Source organism: Engraulis encrasicolus, chromosome 21, assembly GCF_034702125.1.
Source record: "Engraulis encrasicolus isolate BLACKSEA-1 chromosome 21, IST_EnEncr_1.0, whole genome shotgun sequence".
In the NCBI taxonomy this organism is placed as follows: domain Eukaryota; kingdom Metazoa; phylum Chordata; class Actinopteri; order Clupeiformes; family Engraulidae; genus Engraulis; species Engraulis encrasicolus.
The window spans coordinates 51,605,757-51,608,256 of record NC_085877.1 but is presented as its reverse complement, the minus strand read 5'-3'; the positions used below and the strand labels follow the sequence as shown (position 1 = coordinate 51,608,256).

The 2,500-nt window shown below is 56.5% G+C and overlaps 1 protein-coding gene across 1 annotated transcript in view; it reads left to right on the top strand.

Annotated features, from left to right (window-relative positions):
- LOC134437466 (myozenin-2-like) overlaps positions 1-2,500 on the top strand; it is a 15,595-nt gene that overhangs the window by 12,284 nt on the left and 811 nt on the right. Inside the window, exon 5 of the mRNA XM_063186958.1 lies at positions 2,023-2,191. Within this exon, the coding sequence (XP_063043028.1) occupies positions 2,023-2,191 (169 nt within the window). The remainder of the gene's footprint in view (positions 1-2,022; positions 2,192-2,500) is intronic.

Genomic DNA, 2,500 nt, shown 5'->3' with positions numbered 1-2,500 from the left:
CTTGCTCTAGTCAGCTGTAATGTGACCAACTCGCGTCAACAGGGAATCACAAACATGACCTCTTCAGGTAGCCTAGTAGTGTGTAGTCTTGTCTCCCATTGAAACCCATTACAAAATATGGCTGTTGAACTACAAATATGCCCTCTGAGCTCCACTGCCTTTCGATCCATGGATTAGGGCAGTCATGGGTAAGCGGTTAGGGCGTCAGACTTGAATACCGTTGGAGTGAGAGGCTACCAACAGGTGTTTCACCTGCACTAGCAGCATAGATGACCTCTTCAGGTAGCCTAGTAGTGTGTAGTCTTTTCTCCCATTGAAGTCCATTATAAGACATGACTATTGAACTACAAGAGAGGCTACCAACAGGTGGTGCACCTCTGGAATGCACCAACTGCTTGGAATTTGGAACAAAAGTATCTCCACACGTCTACAAGACCTCCTCTGCTCTCCTCCCAAGCACACACTCACATGTACACACACTTACACACTGTTACACACACACTCACATGTACGCACCTTTACGGTGACACACACACTCACATGCACACACACTTACACACTGTGGTACACACCATCGGCGTCGTTAGACCATTTTTATCCCCTCTCTCCCTCTCCCCCCTCCGCCCCCTCCTCTCCTCTCCTCTCCTCCTCCTCTCCTCACCTCTCCTCTCCTCTCCTCTCCTCTCCTGTCCTATCCTATCCTCTCCTCTGCTCTCTCCCTCCTCCCTGCTCCTCCCCCTCTCTCTCACTCTCCCCCCCTCTCCCCCTCCTATCCTCTTCCTCTCCTCTCCTCTTGTCTCCTCTTGTCTCCTCTCCTCTATTCTCCTCTCCTCCCCACTCCTCTGCTCTCCTCTCCTCTCCTGTCCTCTCCACTCTTCACCCTCCTCTCCTCTCTTCTCCTCTCCTCCCCACTCCTCTCCTCACCTCCTCTCCTCTCCTCTCCTCCTCCCCCTCTCTCCCTCCTCCCTGCTCCTCCCTCCTCCCCTCCCCTCCCATTTCCTCTCCTCTGCTCTCCCTCTCTTCTCCTCTCGTCCTCTCCTCTCTTCTTCTCTTCTCTCTCCTATCCTCTCCACCCAACCCCTCTCCTCTCCACCCCTCCCCTCTCCTCTCCTCTCCTCTCCTCTCCTCTCCTCTCCTCTCCTATCCCCCTCTCTCCCTCCTCCCTGCTCATCCCCCTCTCTCACTCTCCCCCCCTCTCTCCTCTCCTCTCCTCTCCTCTCCTCCACCCTCCTCTCGTCTCCTCTTGTCTCCTCTTCTCTCCTTTACTCTCCTCTTCTGTCCTCTCCTTTCCTCTCCTCTCCTCTCTCACCTCACCTCACCTCCTCTCCTCTCCTCTCCTCCTCCCCCTCTCTCCCTCCTCCCTGCTCCTCCCTCCTCTCCTCTCCTCTTCTCTCCTCTCCTCTCCTCTCCTCTCCTCTCCTCTCCTCTCCTCTCCTCTCCTCCTCCTCTCCTCTCCTCTCTTCTCCTCTCCTCTCCTCTCCTCTCCTCTCCTCTCCTCTCCTCTCCTCTCCTCTCCTCCCTCTTCCTCTCCTCTCCTCTCCTCTCCTCTCCTCTCCTCTCCTCTCCTCTCCTCTCCTCTCCTCTCCCTCCCCCTCTCTCTCCCTCCTCCCTGCTCATCCCCCTCTCTCACTCTCCCCCCTCTCTCCTCTCCTCTCCTCTACCTCTCCTCCCTCTCTCCCTCACCCCTTGCTCTATCCCCACGACCTCCTCTTTCTCTCCTCTCCCTCCCCCTCTCTACCCCCTCTCATCTCTCTCTTTCTCTCTTTCTCTAACCCCCCCCCCCCCCGCTCCTCCTCCCCCCCCACCGCCCCCCCCCTCCGCTCCTCCTCCTCTACCCCCCATCCTCTCTCCTCCTCCTCTACCCCCCGTCTCCTCCTCCTCCACACCCCCCCCCTCTCATCTCTCTCTTTCTCCCCCCCCCCCCCCCTCCCCTCCATCCTCCTCCTCTACCCCGCTCCTCTCCTCCTCCTCTACCCCCCCCCCCCCGCTACTCCTCCTCCTCCCCCCCCTCCTCCTCGTCAGTTGATGCTACTGATGCTGTGGAGAGTGAGGCTCCACCTGAGCGCGTCACCATGCCAATCATCCCATCGCCTTGGCAACAGGCTCTAGGTCTTGACCCCGCCCACTCACACACACTCCTGTCTGAACTGCAGCCCCAGCCTCAGCTCCCCAACTACAAGAGCTTCAACAGGTACACACACACACACACACACACACACACACACACACACACACACACACACACACACACACACACACACACACACACACACACACACACACACACACACACACACACACACTGCCCTTCAGTGATGCAATGTGAAGTGTAATGTCATATCTATCTGTTTCCGGGGTGGCATTGCCCTTCAGTAATGTAATGTGAAGTGTAGGGTGGCATTGCCCTTCAGTAATGTAATGTGAAGTGTAGGGTGGCATTGCCCTTCAGTAATGTAATGTGAAGTGTAGGATGGCATTGCCCTTCAGTAATGTAATGTGA